This window comes from Lynx canadensis, chromosome X (assembly GCF_007474595.2).
Source record: "Lynx canadensis isolate LIC74 chromosome X, mLynCan4.pri.v2, whole genome shotgun sequence".
In the NCBI taxonomy this organism is placed as follows: Eukaryota; Metazoa; Chordata; class Mammalia; order Carnivora; family Felidae; genus Lynx; species Lynx canadensis.
Window position 1 is genome coordinate 20,200,086 of NC_044321.2, and position 16,312 is coordinate 20,216,397.

Genomic DNA, 16,312 nt, shown 5'->3' on the forward strand with positions numbered 1-16,312 from the left:
TTTACTTCTGGACTCTACTCTGTTCCAGTGATCTATGTTTATATTAATGCCAATGCTTTACTATTTTGGTTACTACAGCTTTGTAATATAGTTGAAATCACGGAGTGTGGTGCCTTCAGCCTTGTTCTTCTTTCTCAAGATTGCTTTGGCCATTTGGGGTCTTTTGTGGTTCCATACAAGTTTTAGGATTGTTGGTTCTCCTTCTGTAAAAAAAAATTGCCACTGAATTTTGATAAGGATTGCATTGAATCTATAGATTACTTTGGGAAGTATGGACATTTTAGCAGTATTCTTCTAATCCATGAGCAACAGGTATCTTTCCATTTGTTTGTTTTCAGTTTCTTTCAGTATGGTTGACATACAATATTTTATTACTTTAAGGTGTACAATACAGTGATTCACCAATTATATGCATTATGAAATGCTCACCATGATCAGTATAGTCACCACCTGTCACTACACAGTTATTAAAATATTATTGACTATATTCCCTATGCTGTACTTTTTATCCCTGTGATTGAATTTATAATTGGAAATTTGTACCTCTTTATCCCCTTCACATAATTCATTCACCCACCCCCTGCCCCGGGGCAACCCCTAGTTTCTTTATTCATGAGTTTCTGGGGGTTTTTTTCATTTTGATTTTTAGATTCCACATAAAAGTGAAATCATGTGGCATTTGTCTTTTTTTGTCTGATTTATTTCACTTAGCATAATACCCTGTAGGTCCATCCATGTTGGTACAAAGGGCAATATTTCATTCTTGTTTATGGCTAAGTAATAGTCCATCGTGTGTGTATACACGTGTGTGTGTGTGTGTGTATGTATATATATCTTTACACATCACATATTCACTTGCCTATCAGTGGACACTTACGTTGGATCCCTATCTTGACTATTAAAAATAATGCTGCAACAAAGATAGGGGTGCATATCTTTTCAAATTAGTGTTTTTGTTTTCTTTGGGTAAATACTCCAAAGAGTAATTTTGGGGCTGTATAGTGATACTGCTGTGTTTAAATTTTTGAGGAACCCCCATGCTGTTTTCCATAGTGGTTGTACAAATTTACATTCCCACCAACAATGTACAAGGGTTCCCTTTTCTCCACATCCTAGCCAATGGTTGTTATTTCTTGTGTTTTTGATAATAGCCATTTTGAATAGTGTGAACTGATGATCTCTCATTGTGGCTCTGATTTGCAGTTTCTTGATGATGAGTGATGTTGAGCATCTTTTCATATCTGTTGGCCATCTGCATTTTTCTTTGGAAAAATCTCTATTCAGGTCCTCAGCTCATTTTTTAAATTGGTTTTGGTTTTGTGGTGTTGTGTAAGTTTTTTACATATCCTTACCAGATACCTGTTTTAATTCAGTAGGTTGTCTTTTTGTTTTGTTGATTGTCTCCTTTTCCATGCAAAAGTTTTTCATTCTGAAGTAGTCCCAATAATTTATTTTTGGTTTTGTTTGCCTTGCCTGAGGAGATATATCTAGAAAAGCAGTGCTATAGCTGATGCCAAAGAAATGACTGCTTATGTTCTCTTCAAGGATTTTTCTGATTTCAAGTGTCACATTGAGGTCTTTAATCCATTTTGAGTTTATTTTTATGTATGGTATTAGAAGGTGATCCAGTTTCATTCTTTTGCATTCTTTTGTGTTTGCCCAGAACATTTGGTACCTAATTATACTTGGTTTCTCTCTGTTGAAGTTCTCACTGTGTTCATCCATTCTTTTCTCAAGTTCAGTGAGCATCTTTTTTCAAGTAATGTCCACACCCAACGTGGAGCTCAGACTCGCAACCCCAAGATCAAGAGTCGCATGTTCCACCAACTGAGTCAGCCAGGCATCCTCGATGAGCATCTTCATGGCCATACTTGGAACTCTTTATCAGGTAAATCTGTTATCTGCACTTCCTTAAGGACTTTCTCTGAGGTTTTCTCTTGTTTTTTTTTTTTTTTTTTCATCTTGAACATATTCCTTTGTCTGCTTCCCTGGACATTCTGTGTTGTTTACTGTGCATTAGATAAAACAGCCACCTTTGCCATTGTAGAAGGAGTAACCGCACATCAGAGATGAAACTTTACCATTCAACCCTGCCATAGCTCTTGGTTGTGATTGTCCAAGCAGTTTATTTTATTTTTAGTGGATCCCAGTGGTGGAGGGTATACCAAGGCCTGTCAGTGTTCCAAAAGGGAGGATCTCACTGAGCACCTAGATTCAGGCTGATTGGAAGCCAGACCTTCAGGCAACAGCTTTTAAAGTATGCAAATAGTGGCAGAGTTCAGAGATACTGTGGGTTCTGTTCCTGATCACCACAATCAAGTAGAGTGAATATATTTCACAATAAAGTGAGTCAAAAGAATTTTTTGGTTTCGTAGTGCATACAAAAGTTACGTTTACACTATAGCATATTAAGTGTGTAATAGCGTTATGTCTAAGAAATGCTATAAAAGTTTAATTTAAAAATACTTTATTGCTAAAATACGTTATCCATTTTCTGAACTTTCAGTGAGTCATACTCTTTTCGGTGGCAGGTCTTGCCTCAGTGTTGAGGGCTGCTGACTGGTCAGGGTGTTGGAAGAAGGCTGGGGTGGCTACAGCAGTTTCTTAAAACAAGACCACAATGAAGTCTGCCACATCTATTGATGCTCCTTTCGGGAACCGTTTCTATAGCTTGCGATGCTGTGTGACATCATTTCATTGACAGAACTTCTTTCACGAGTGGAGTCCGTCCTCTCAAACCCTGCTACTGTTTTACCAACTAAGTTTATGTAAGAGTCTAACTCCTTCGTTATCATGTCAACCACCTTCACAGCATCTTCACCAGGAGTAGATTTCATCTCAAGAAACTGCTTTCTTTGCTCATCCAGAAGAAATAAGTCCTCATCCCATTCAAGTTTCATCATGAGACGACAGCAATTCAGTCACGTCTTCAGGCTCCCTTTCTCATTCTCCTGCTATTTCCACCACATCGGTAGTTTCTTCCTCCACTGACATCTTAAACCCCTCAAGATCATCTATGGTTAGAATCTGCTTTTTCCAAACTCCTGTGAAGGTTGGTGTTTTGACTTCTTACATTGAATCACAGATATCCTTAATGGCATCCAGAATGGTAAATCCTTTCCAGAAGGTTTTCAACCAACTATGCCCAGCTCCATCAAGGGAGCCACTAGCTGTGGTAGCTACAGCATTACAAAATATGTTTCTTAAATCATAAGGCTTGGAAGTCAAAATGACTCTTTGATCCACGGGCTGAAGAATAATGTTGTTTTCATGCCGGCTAACACAACATCCAGTCTCATTATATATCTCCACCAGAGCCCTTGGGTGACCAGGTACATTGTCAATGTGCAGTAGTATTTTAAAAGCAATCTTTTGTGTGGGGGGGCTTAAAATATTCAGGTAAACGTGTAGTAAACAGATGTGCTCTCATCCATATTTTGTTGCCTTTACAGATCACAAGCAGAGTAGATTTCACATAATTCTTAAGGGCTCTAGGATTTTTGGAATGGGAAATAAACAGTGTCTTTAACTTGAGGTCACCAGCTATGTTAGGCCCTAACAAGAAACTCAGCCTCTGTTTTAAAGCTTTGAAGCCAGAATTTGAACTCACCTCTCTTGCTATCAAAGTCCTAGGGAGCATCTTCCAGTAGAAGGCTGTTTTTGTGTACGTTGACTGTCTATTTAGTGTAGACACCTTCGTGCATTATCTGAGCCAGATCTTCAGAACAACTTGCTGCAGCTTCTACATCAGCACTTGCTGCTTCAACTTACACTTTTATGCTAGTTTCTTTCCTTAAACCTCATGAACCAACCTGTGATAGCTTCAAGTACTTTCTTGTACCTCCTCACTTCTGTCAGCCTTGACAGAACTGGAGACAGCCTTGCTCTGGTTTAGGCTTTGTTTTAAGGGAATGTTATGGCTTCTTTTACCTTCTATCCAGACCAGTAAAACTTTCTCCATATCAACAATGAGGCTTTTTTGCTTCCTTATCGTTTCTGTGTTCATTTGAGTAGCACTTTAAATTTCCTTCAAGAACTTTCTGTTTGTATTCACAACTTGGCTAACTGGTTTGTGAGGCCTAGCTTGCAACACACCTTCCTCACCAAGTTTAATCATTTCTAGCTTTTGAATGAAAGTGAGAGACCTGTGACTTATCCTTTCCCTTGAGCACTTAGAGGCCATTGTAAGGTTATCAACTGGCCTCATTTCAGTGTTTTTGTGTCTCAGAGAATAAGTGGCCAAGTAGGGAGAGAGAGATGAGGAAACAGCAGGTCAGTGGAGCAGTCAGAACAAAGACCTTTACCAATTAAATTCACCATCTTACATGGGCACGATTCATGGTGTCCCAACACAAATATAATAGTAACATCAAAGGCCACTAGTCACTGCAAGTTTGAAATATTGCACAAATTACCAACACGTGACACAGACACAAACTAAGCAAATGCTTTTGGAAAAACGGTGCCAATTAGACTTCCTTAGTGCATGGTGGCCACAAACCTTCCACTTGTAGAAAATACAGTATCAGCAAATAATACAAAGTGCAATCAGATGAAGCATGCCCATAGATACAGTCCTGCAGGACTACAAGCCAAGTCCTGCTGACCACCAGAGTCAGGTCATCTAGAGGTGCTCGTCTGTGGCACTTGTTAAAAAATCGGGACACCTGAGCAGTGTACAACTTCCTTTCTAGTAGATACTGGTGACCTGGAGCAAGACAGAGGGTGAACACGAACATAAGGTCCTCTGGCCCCTGTCCTTAGAGTGCACCTCATTAGGTCCGTAGATCTGTGCCAAACCAAAAGCCCTCCCTCCGGCCCCAGCTCCTAGACAAATGAATACGCCTCTTTCATAGAACGACTGGGGGTGTATTTCAGCCTACTGTCTCTGCAGTGCCCTGGGAATGGTGGCTAACCATCAGAGGTAGAAGGTCAAGGAGTGTCCCCTGGTGGCAGCCCCGAAGACCAGGACACCAGACACAGGTACGGTCTCCTCTCTAGGAGCCACTGGTGCTCTGGTGGGTGGTGGAAGGAACATAAAATTAGCACCTGCCCTCCAAGGAGGTCTCTGGCCTGTAGAGGTAGGTTTCATTGGAAGCCTGCCCCTCCAGCCACAGCTATGAAGATAAGCTGAAAGGCTTATTTCTCCAAAAGATGATTGCCTGGGTCTCTAACCTCTTCCTGGGCCCTGGGGGGGTTGGTAGATGGTCGGGAACTCTTGTCAGTTGGTTACAGTCTTATGGGACCCTGGAGGGTAAGTTGCACTGGCTATCAGAGCCAGGAGATCTAGAGGTGTCCCCTGGATGGCTACAAGATTGAGGTACCAAAGGAAGGTACAAGCTCCATTCTGGGAGATGGCAGGAAGCTGGAGTGACATAAAGGGGTAGTGAAAGATGGCATGCCCCAGCCTCTGTCCCTAGAGACGAACCCAGTAGGCCCCTCGGTGTGTGTTATAGATGCCTGCCTAGGCCAATGATTTAAGGTAAGCAAATAAAATTCTTTCACAAAGGGATATTATTCAGCTTTAAAAAGGAATGACATTCTGACACGTGCTACAACACTGGTTAAATCTTGAAGACATTATGTTAAGTGGAATTATCCAGACAAAAGGATAAACGCTGTGTGATTCCACCATGAGGTACCTAGAATAGTCAAACTCATAGAGACAAAGTTAGAAGGGGGATTCCTAGGGACTGGTGATGGGGTATTTAATAAGTACAGAGTTGCAATATTGGATGATGCAAAAGTTCCGGAAGTGGATAGTGCTGATGGTTGCACAACTATGAATATATTAAACGCCACTGAACTATATATTAAAAATGGCTAAAATGCTATGTTAGGTACATTTTATCACAGTTTGAAAAACTTACTAATGGATCTCACATTATGTAGATCTGTTCTTTGTAAAAAAAAAAAACATATCATCAAGGTTTTTAAAAAATGTATCTCCTATATTAGATGCAAATACCTATTTGGTTTGCATAGGGAATCCACCAGACTGATTGGATTAGGGCCAAGAGTGTTTGTGGTGCAGGATAAACTGAAAACTTGCACCTGACCTAAGGTTATTCTCTCCTAGTGCGCCGGGAAAAGGTCTGTGTTCACACTGTAAAACAGAAGAGATGCATTTTCATTTCAAACAGGAAATGAGTCTCTGTTTTCAATGTCAGTTAAGGACTATAGTGGCATATCATTCAAATTGATACATAATGTTTTTAAAATATAGCCTCTGTGCCTAGGGTACAATGTTTAAATGGAACGTGTCTGACCCTTTGAACAAAAATAGCCAAGTTTCACTAGGAAGGCCCTACCCCAAAAGCAAACCCTGAAAGCTGATTCTGCCTCCCCTGATTCTGGCTGCTTGACCCTGAACACCTTGGAAATGAACAGCATTGCCACCAACATGACAACAATGCTTCAGAATTCAGCTCCTTTAATGCCCCTTCCTTGAGGATAGTCTGTCTTTCAGGGACATGCCCTCCCAAGAGGGGGAATACCAAGTTTCTGTTGGGAAGGCTTCCCTTTGCAGCTATGGTTGGGTTATAGGCTGTCTTCTAAATGTGAATCAGGACTAGTTATAAGAATCTAGAAAAAAAAAAAAAAAGCAAGTAGTTAAATAAGTAGAATTGTAGGTGGTAAGATTGAAAAGTAACCTTTTGAGCTCTGGTAATTCTTCCCTCAGACTGAATAAATGGGAATACATCCTCTATTACAGCAATTATGGCCCCCCAAAACCCCACCTTCTGGATTTATTCACATCCTTGTGTGGTATCTTCCCCAAAATATGCCCCGATTGTGTGACCAATAGAATATGGCAGAGCAATCCCTATCAAAATAACACTAGCATTCTTCACAGAGCAAGAACAAACAATCCTAAAATTTGTATGGAACTAGAAAAGACCCTGAATAGCCAAAGCAATGTTGAAAAGAAAACCAGAGCTGAAGGCATCTCAATCCTGGACTTCAAGCTGTATTACAAAGCTGTAATCATCAAGACAGTATGGTACTGGCACAAGAACAGACACTCAGATCAATGGAACAGAATGAACAACCCAGAAATGGACCCAGAACATGTGGCCAACTAATCTTTGACAAACCAGGAAAGAATATCCAGTGGAATAAAGACAGTCCCTTCAGAAAATGGTGCTGGGAAAACTGGACAGCGACATGCAGAAGAATGAACCTGGACCACGTTCTTAACACCATACACAAAAATAAACTCAAAATGGATGAAAGACCTCAATGTAAGACAGGAAGCCGTCAAAATCCTAGAGGAGAAAGCAGGCAAAAACCTCTTTGACCTCAGCTGGAGCAACTTTTTAACGTGTCTCTGGAGGCAAGGGAAACAAAAGCAAACATGAACTCTTGGGACCTCATCAAGATAAAAATCTTCTGCACAGCAAAGGAAACAATCAGCAAAACTAAAAGACAACCAACAGAATGGGAGAAGATATTTGCAAACAACTTATCAGATAAAGGGTTAGTATCCAAAATCTATAAAGAACTTATCAGACTCAACATGCAAAAAACAAATAATCCAGTGAAGAAATGGGCAAAAGACATGAATAGACACTTCTCCAAAGAAGACATCCAGATGGCCAACTGACACATGAAAAAAATGCTCAACATCACTCATCATCAGGAAAATACAAATGAAAACCATAACAAGATACGACCTCACACCTGTCAGAATGGTTAAGATGAACAACTCAGGCAACAACAGATGTTGGCAAGGATGCAGATAAAGAGGATCTCTTTTGCGCTGCTGGTGGGAATGCAAACTGGTGCAGCCACTCTGGAAAACAATATGGAGGTTCCTCAAGAAATTAAAAATAAAACTACCCTACAACCCAGCAATGGCACTACTAGGTATTTATCCAAGGGCTACAGGTGTGCTGTTTCGAAGGGGCACATGCACCTTAATGTTTATAGCAGAACTATCCACAATAGCCAAAGTATGGAAAGAGCCCAAATGTCCATCGATAGGTGAATGGATAAAGATGTGGTATATATATACAATGGAGTATAAGTCGGCAAAAAAAAAAAAAAAAGAATGAAATCTTGCCATTTGCAACTACGTGGATGGAACTGGACAGTATTATGCGAAGCAAAATTAGAGAAAGACAAGTATCCTATGACTTTACTCATATGAAGACTTTAAGATACAAAACAGATGAACCGAAGGGAAGGGAAGCAAAAATAATATAAAAACAGTGAGGGGGACAAAACAGAAGAGACTCTTAAATACAGAGAACAAACAGGGTTGCTGGAGGGATTGTGGGAGGGGGGATGGGCTAAAAGGGTAAGGAGCATTAAGGAAAACACTTGTTGGGCTCAGCACTGGGTTTTATACATAGGGGATCAATCACTGGAATCTGCTGCTGAAATCATTGTTGCACTATATGCTAATTAACTTACATGTAAATTAAAACATAAATTATAAAATGGAAGGCTGAAAAAAAATAAATTTCCAATAGTAATTACCACCAAAATTTCGAAGTAATGATGTATATAAAGGATACTTTGACATCTCTTCAATTCCCAAAATTTGATATTAAAATATCTGTTATTTCTACTGGTTGGTTACAAAGCCACAAGTATTGCTGGGAGTATTGTCATTTGTTACCAACATTTATAATTGGAGGGAAAGCTGTATTGTAGGTGGAGGTTAGTAATTATAAAGATACTATTTTTTTTTCATTCAAGTTCACTGACCCTCTGAATTCTATCTACAGCTCTCTCGGGTTAAGATCTACAGATTTATTTTATTGAAAATAAACTATGCAAGAGGAAAAAAGAATATGGCATAAATGGATTGTCACTTCAGCTATAACATCTTAAAAGCCTAGCTTTTCTCCTGACTGCAACTTCATGACAGACCCTAAATGATAACCACGCAGCTAAGCTACTTCCTGACTTTCAGAAACTATGTGAAATAATATGTGTTCTTTTTAAGTCGCTAATTTTGGGGGTAATTTGTTACTCACCAATAGATAACATCACCACGGGCACCATGATTTCTGCTTACTTAAGAAGGCAGCCGCCACCACCTCTCCTGAATCTAGATGACCTGGCCTAAAGTGCCATTTTGGCAACGGGCTTGGTCACAAAGCCTTAATGTGGTTTCGGTACATCTGTTTCTCCGCAGTGCCATAGACTGACCAAAGGAGGGTGAAGGACGAAAGTGACTGCTTCCCGTGGACATTCCTATGGTGGACGATACAGTGCCGGCCAGGAAAAAAAGGCTGGGGCCCAGCCTCCAGCCCGGTACCTCCAAATGTCTGGGAAACCATAGGAAAGTTTCACAGTTTTCCTAGACCTTTGTAATTTATCTAGAACGCAGCTATGATACTCCCTTACTGTGTAGTCAAAATGCATAGAGTAGATAGAAAAAGGCTTTGGAAAAGGGGTAACCTGCTATACGACTTCTAGACTGTAACAACGTGGTCCTCACCACGACTTCTCACTCTGATGTGGAAGGATTTGGATTTTCTATGACCACTCTTAATAGAAAGCATGAGGTCACCTGGAGGAAAATCAAAGACTCTATACTACAAGGAACAAGCACAAATATTGCCTGGGTACAGGTGGGCAGCAAAAATGTACGAGTCAGGTTAGAGGAGGCAGCAGGGAATAACGGTGGGCAATGGCGAGCTCATGCCCTCCCTGAAAGAAACTTGAGAACGTTTTTGAAGGCCAAGCAAACCAATTCTGCCTCCTGAATTTGAGCCAAACACCAAGCTGTACCAAGTCCTGTATTGAGCACCATAAGCAATAAAAGGCTAAGGGTATATATCTGTATCAATCTATATATATGATATTGATATCAATATAGATAGGAATATGGAGAATTATACCTCACCATCTCCTTTGCAGATGCTAGGAGGTTCTGTGTATAGGTCCATGCATCCATTAAATCCACACACATTTATGGAATACCCACTATAAAAAGCTACATGTTATACCTCACACCAATTCTGTTGTGCCGAATTTTGTACTTTAAATCCTTCTATTTCGTGCTTTTCTAAGTTTGGGTTATTTGTAACAGTACCATATTTGCAGGTAATACACATCCTCTATTTTAAGAAATGAGTTCCAGTCCCAAACCCACAAATAAAGAATTATTATAATAATAGCATATTCATGAAAAGCAAATTACTTATCTTGGCGTTTAACATCCTTGTAACTATTCCTGTACTTTTAATGTCAACAGAAAAAAAGCAATGTCTAAGTCTGGCTGATAAGGTAAATTAATGTTAATAACAGTTTTGACACTAATAGCAAGTTTTAAAAAGAAAAACCTCTAGACTCAAAGCTGGATTTCATTTCTTAAAAATCACCGTGGCGTGCTGTCACCAGACTCCTCTAGGACAATTCCCGTTATGATTTCACCTTCACTGAGAGCCCGAAACGACTAAGATCTACCAAGTTGCTATGAAATTATATTCCTTCCTTGCCGAGGCTCACTCCAGGTGGAGAAAATAGCCACCCCCTTGAGTTAGGACACCAGGGCTCCTCCACAGTGACACATTTCTGAATCTCTGTAAGCAAATGAATACCCACCTGGTTTCATTCAAAACAAAACACCACCAGCGGCGTGTCCACCCCTGGAAATGAGTTGTGGATAGTGAACTATTAGGGTACACACTAAACTCATGGAACTTTTAGACCGGATGTTAGAGATCCCATGGAATCCCAGAGAACAGGTTCTGCACTTTGTTTTCATGTTCTTCCCTAGCACTGTGCGTACACAAAGACGTGGATACGTGGCCCGTAAATTAAACTGATTTGAGCTGAAAACTTGAACAGGCCCAGGGGAAGTGAAAAGGAACCCAGCACTGGGCTCCTCCACTGTTACTAGCTCTTTCTAGAAGTCCTCGAAATCTCAAGCAGCCCCTTGCAAACCCTCTGCCCCTCTCAGACTCTGCCACTGGGACCCGATTGGCGCACAACACCCACGTCTATAATCATGTAGAGGCCACTAGTCTTTAAGCAAAGCATCTCTTCCACCTTCTCAAACGTTCTTCTTTTTCTATTACTAATTGAGTGTTTTACGTTTAGATAATCCTATAATGAACCAGCGCAAATGAGCACAGAGGCAGCAGTGACAACCCATCAATAAAATAATTAAGCCGAAGTGGATTTTGTTAGAGACTTCTCATGTCATAATAGGAAATCTAGGCTACTTAAAATCAAGGAAATCAAATGGAATCACTTCTCTTTGTTTTAAAAACGAAGGTTGGCTTTGAAAGATCTCTTTCATGGAACCCCCATTAACGCTGCTGACAATACTGGTTCTTCACCTCTAAGTACATGCACAAGAGAAATACCAGTGGAATACAAGGTAGTTTCCAGAATTTTCTTTTCCCTTTTCATAGTGTTCCCTCAGAATTGTGTGTAGAATTTCGACAAGACTCTCTGCACTTTCTCTGTTTTAAGATTGAGATCATGGTCTCAGTCCCCTAAAACTTTCTCCTGACACATACATGCCATGAAACGACGGGAAAATCAGGGCATGACAGTGCAGACGCAGAGCAAAATCCTACCTCTTCTCTTATGGCCGATGGAAGAGCAGGGTTCCTGACCAAAAAAGGTGACGGATGCTGCTAGGTTTCTTTTGACCTTCCTCCCCAGGGTGATCCAAGAGCCCATTAGCTTTGTCTCACAACACAAATTCCATGCCACCACTGACCCACTTGACTCTGACCCCTAAGCTTTGCCTCATTTCCAACTGAGAGACCACGATGAGCTAGAGAACCAACCTCTGCAGCAACAGACGTGAAACAATTACCAAATGGCTTCAAGGTCTGAACAAGAAATAGAAACAGAGACCAGAACTGGCTTCGGGTGCTATGGGGTGCCAAATTGAGGGATAAAGCAGAACCTAAATAAAGAAATGATGTAGACCTGAAGCCACTTGGGCTGATGCCCAAATTGGACTGAGATAAGGGACACCCTTGAGTGGTTCCATGAAAGTGAAGAGAAATAATTACATACCCATGCACCGTCAGGCCCAAACAGCTCCAGGAAGTTGCCAATGAATTCCCTTGACTTCTCTTCCCACTTTTGAATTAGATCATGACTTTTTTCTTCTACTCTGTTGACAAATTCTTTTGATCTTTCCTCCACGTTCTTGACCTTTTCCTTCATCTTGTCTACCTGGTTTTGGAAGCGGTACTTCTTCTCCTGGTCAAAAATTAAAGGAGAAAGAGTGATTTAGCCAAAAGGGCATGAGAGAGACCAGTCATTCACATTAATAGTCTTTTTATTTCAACTCATGTTTGTTCTTAACCTAAAGAGTCAGGATGTTGCTATTTCCAAGGGCTAGATTGATGGGAAGGCACATCTCTTGTAAGAAAAGTCATTTGTCATTAGTCTACTTGGCTATGTGAAATGAAATACAAGTGATTTTAATATTCCCGGTCTTGTAAACATCAGAGTTGAAGTCGCTTATGTAAGAACCAAAAATACGTATTTGTTGCTTACTACAGGTAGATATTGGGCAAACACCCCCCAAATTTTCCTGGGATTTAGACGAAAGCACGAATTGTACATGGAATGGTCACTCGCAGGCTGCCTGAATTCTGTTTTACTGGGACACTATTAAAACTAGTACTGTTTGGAATAAATAGGCAACTGACTGGGACTTAAAACCCATGTGTTGCACTAAAATGTTCATTGTAATGACATTTTTCATGAAGCTAATTGAACTGCATCCATTTCCTTGGTGACGAAGAAGGCTTTTGTTCTGATAGTTTCTCTGGATTGAGACTTTGTTCTTCTCATAGCCTTAATGCAACAATGCTGTACCTATGTGCCTGAAAGGCCCTATATGTTGGGCAGGTCAGAGGTCACCTCTAAACCTCGGTTGCCTCATCTGTTAAGTGGGGGTAATTTTCATCTCTATCCCCATCGAGTTGCTGTAACAATTAGATAAGATTATGCACATAAAGTGTTTGGCACAAAGCCTGGTATTTAGTAAAAATTTAGTATGTGTGGGCTGTTGGATTACAATTAAGCAGCATAAGCATTTAATCGTGTTACCCAACGAGAGTATCAAAACCATGAAAATAACATGCGATGAAGGGTCTTCCCCTCCATGAAGTCATGACATATTTTCTCCTCGAGGGGCAATCAAGTTTTTTCTTCACTACATGGGACTAACGTTCCTATCTCAGAATTCTTGGGGACACTTGGAATATTGCACAACTAGGTCAGGATTCCCGGACTAAAGCTTACTGTAGCCTTGGGGTAGGATGTGAGCTAGGTATGTGCTGTCACGTGGCTACACATACTACAGGAGCGTTACATACAGCTCTCAGGCGGCACGGGACGGAAGGAATGGGTGCCGCGAAGCGGGAGGCTGCCGCTGCCTCCACCTCTACTCTGCTTGAGGGACCTTGGCCAGGTCCCCTCTGATCTCAGCTTTACTCCAGTCTCAATGCAGAAACTCGAACTGGGTGACCGGCCCCTCTCAGCTTCCTGCCACCTCTGAGGTTCTCTGACTCATCTACATGGCCATCGAGCACATTTGATTTTCCCTCTGAGCTGCAGCCAGGCTTGCTGTCACAGCAAGGCCATGAGCGCATCCACAGTGACTACACGGTTCCTTGAGCTAAGTGGCTTATCTAAAGGCTGTTGGAAGAGAACGAGCAATAACTTTTGGAAACGGTTTGGCATGCTTGGATGGCTGACTGGATTCAATTTAAAAGAACAGGCAGTTTAATTTATTGAAATAACCAGGGCTTTATCCTCTAAAAGATACCAAATGATCACTTCGACAGAATTCTTTTCAGCCACTTGCTCTGGTACCACTAGAACCCAACATTTTCTATTTTGTTGCCCGACTCGTGTGAAGCCACAGTCTAGACTCCCAACGCCCCCTGCTTCATGAGCACAAATAATAAGCACGGATCAACAATTATCAAACCCCTCCTCATCTGGAAGGTCCCAAGGATCGACTTGTGTAAGCTGCCGGACACATATGGCTGCACATCACTGTAAGCCTCTACTTTTGTAGAAAAATCACTCTTGAAAATACAACGCCTCTGCGGGGGGCGGGGGGTGTTAAAATTCAGTATGGAGGAAGACTTCTTGTTTCAATCAACGTCGTCACCTCCTCAGAGTCTGGGCAAAGAGAGTTGTCCAGATGCACTCACATCACCTTTAGCAACTGGACCGGCCCTCTTTGCTTTTTAACAGCCTGTTTTAGTTGTTTTCAAGTTGTTTTAACAGTTGCTCTGTTATTAAACTAACAGCAGCTCTGTGGGAACAATAAGGCACAAATACAAAAGGAAGCCAAAGACATTAGGCTTTATTTAACCAGCTGTAATTTCTCTGGACAGTGATGATGATGATGATGATGGCTGTTAAGGTTTCTAATGAGCATCTGTAAGGCCTTAATAAAATGAAAATTTTAAATTCATTGCCTCTGGTTTCGCTTTTCATTGCCTTTGCCTTCCTTCCTTCCCTTTGAGGGGAAGACAACACTTGCCTTTCCCGAGGGCCCATCTCCCAGAAACCCTTCCCGCAAGTCTGAGAACAGTAGAAGAGGCAGCTTGGAGCAAGGGGGAGGGAGGTAACTCCTTTATAAAATGAGGAGCTCGCTACCGCGTGCTTTGGCTGACTTAGGTTAGCCCTTTGGACAGTGGTTTCTCCATCTGTAAAACGGGGATAATGCATCATTGGGTCGTTGTGCAGACTGAACCGAGACAATGAATATAAAACATCAGGAAGACAGTGGCACTGGAATTTAAATAAAAACTTTTTAGAAAAGAACACTGTATGGCATATAGTAGACATCCAACAAATGGTGGCAGTGCTTGTGTGACATGACGGTTGTCACAGGATACCGGGCGGCACACTTACATTTATAAAGCTGACATTTAGTTCCTTGGCTGTGTACCCTCTCTGGAGGTTGCGTCGGGCATAAACATCATAGTCGCGGACAATTCTGGTGATAATGTCTGATGTTGAGATGCCTTCCGTTCTCTGTGTTGGAACAAACATTCCTGTTCAAATAGTAAAGAGGAGATAAAAAGAAAAAAGTAAGACCTGTTTTCTTTACTTGCTCTCTTTTCCGGGACAGAGTTGCAGCTCCTGGGTGTGTGAGGGAGGCTTTCACACGTGGCCCCAGGTGGCTGTTCCACACCCGGTTCCGTACACTTCCTCCCGCCACAACACTGCATGCTCGGCCCCCCGGACCTGCTCCCTGGAGGCAGCGGGCACGCACCTGGCATTGACTCATACCAAGCCTTGGATCCCCTTCCCCGCTCGCACCAGCCACGGTGCTTCTCCTTAGTCTGTGGGGTCCAGCTTCAAGGTTGTGCCCCTGGGAAGCCTTTCCTGCCATCACTGAGTAGAATCCACAACCTCTAGGATACAGATGTGGCTTCCATCAACACAACTATTTTAAATACCTGCCTCCTTGTCAAAAGGGGAACATTCTGAAAGTAGAGATTATGCCTTGACTACCTCTGCATTATCAGCCCCCAGCTCAGTGCCCATTCCTGGCACATGGAAGGTGCTGGATAAATGCAAATGAAACGAGTAAGTGAATAGAGCCTAACAATTGAGCCAATGAATTAGATCGTGGCCCAACTTCCTTTCTTCCCTAAGGAAGTCTGCATCTCATCAGACTGAGGAAAAGATGAAAAAGTGTACTATTTTGTTGTCTCTGATTTGAAGACATGCCCTTGGGATGCTAGATGACTTTATCTCCCTAAGAACAGTCTACTCTGGGGGTGCCTGGGTGGCTCAGTCGGTTGAGCATCCGACTTTGGCTCAGTTCATGATCTCACGGTTCATGAGTTCGAGCCCCTCGTCAGGTTGTGTACAGACAGCTCAGAGCCTGGATCCAGCTTCAGATTCTGTGTCTCCCTCTCTCTCTGTCCCTCCCCCACTTGTTCTCTCTCTCTCTCTCTCTCTCTCTCTCTCTCTCTCTCTCTCTCTCAAAAATAAACAAACATTAAAAAAATTTAAAAAAACAAGAAGAGTCTACTCTGCTTGGTGGTTTCACCACTCAACACTCTTTCATTTAGAACACATGGGACTGAGTAAAAATAAGCACAGAGAATGCCAAGTTCTAGGAGACTTTCTTCAATGTCCTCAGAGATCTATTTGGGTGAACAAATACAGGGCTATCAAGAGGTCACAAATGTTATCGAGACAAGAATGTGGTTTATATTCACACTTGTGTTGTCAAGTGAAACATGTTGGCAATTAAGATATTTCTCCCCAGTGTGATTAGGGCCACTCAGAGATCTCAGGGGTGGGACAGCATGATGGACAGGGCCTGGGGACAAGGGTACTG

At 41.7% G+C, this 16,312-nt stretch overlaps 1 protein-coding gene across 5 annotated transcripts in view; it reads right to left on the reverse strand.

Annotated features, from left to right (window-relative positions):
* Nucleotides 1–16,312, reverse strand: part of PCYT1B (phosphate cytidylyltransferase 1, choline, beta) — a 125,696-nt gene that overhangs the window by 18,792 nt on the left and 90,592 nt on the right. For all 5 annotated transcript variants that reach the window (XM_030306180.1, XM_030306177.1, XM_030306179.1 and 2 more), the window contains 2 exons: nucleotides 14,869–15,011; nucleotides 11,998–12,186 (listed from right to left, as the gene is read on the reverse strand). In XM_030306180.1, the coding sequence (XP_030162040.1) occupies nucleotides 11,998–12,186; nucleotides 14,869–15,011 (332 nt within the window). The remainder of the gene's footprint in view (nucleotides 1–11,997; nucleotides 12,187–14,868; nucleotides 15,012–16,312) is intronic.